Source organism: Stegastes partitus, unplaced genomic scaffold (genome assembly GCF_000690725.1).
Source record: "Stegastes partitus isolate 25-593 unplaced genomic scaffold, Stegastes_partitus-1.0.2 Scaffold626, whole genome shotgun sequence".
Taxonomy (NCBI): Eukaryota; Metazoa; Chordata; class Actinopteri; family Pomacentridae; genus Stegastes; species Stegastes partitus.
In genome coordinates this window covers 226,624-227,039 of record NW_007578357.1, presented here as the reverse complement: position 1 = coordinate 227,039, position 416 = coordinate 226,624, and the positions used below count along the sequence as shown (strand labels likewise).

Here is a 416-nt window from a genome sequence, read left to right as displayed (position 1 = left end):
GAGTAACAGTGGGAGGGGTAGGGGGGGTAGTAAGTTCTGGTTTCGGACCCTGGGCTTTCTTTCTGTGGTGTCAGGTGAGGGGGGGACTCCTCTCTCTTGGCTTGCTGACGGACTGCTGACCCTTTGTCCCTCAGCATCTTGTAGCGCACTTCTGGAATGTGGTGGCCTTGCGAGGACCATTCCCTCAGCCACGCTCAGTGCAAAGTGGGCAAACCGTGCTCCCAGTGTCACTGCTGCCCTTTTGTCCCACCCTCAGTCTCCTGTGCTATGAGGCATCAGCCTTTGGAGCTTCTTTCCGTCCATTCTTTAGGGACGGCGAGTCTGACGTCTTCACCGTCTTCCGAGGCGGACTCACCGGTTCGCTGGCGAGCTCGTGTAGCGATGGCTCCTTATACATCGCAACTGTGTGACAGAGT

General features: G+C 57.2%; 1 protein-coding gene across 3 annotated transcripts in view; it reads right to left on the bottom strand.

The window, feature by feature from the left end:
- Positions 1-265: 265 nt before the first annotated feature.
- fgf11b (fibroblast growth factor 11b) overlaps positions 266-416 on the bottom strand; it is a 34,714-nt gene continuing 34,563 nt past the window's right edge. For all 3 annotated transcript variants that reach the window (XM_008289613.1, XM_008289614.1, XM_008289615.1), the window contains one exon: positions 266-402. In XM_008289613.1, coding sequence (XP_008287835.1) covers positions 266-402 — 137 coding nt within the window. The remainder of the gene's footprint in view (positions 403-416) is intronic.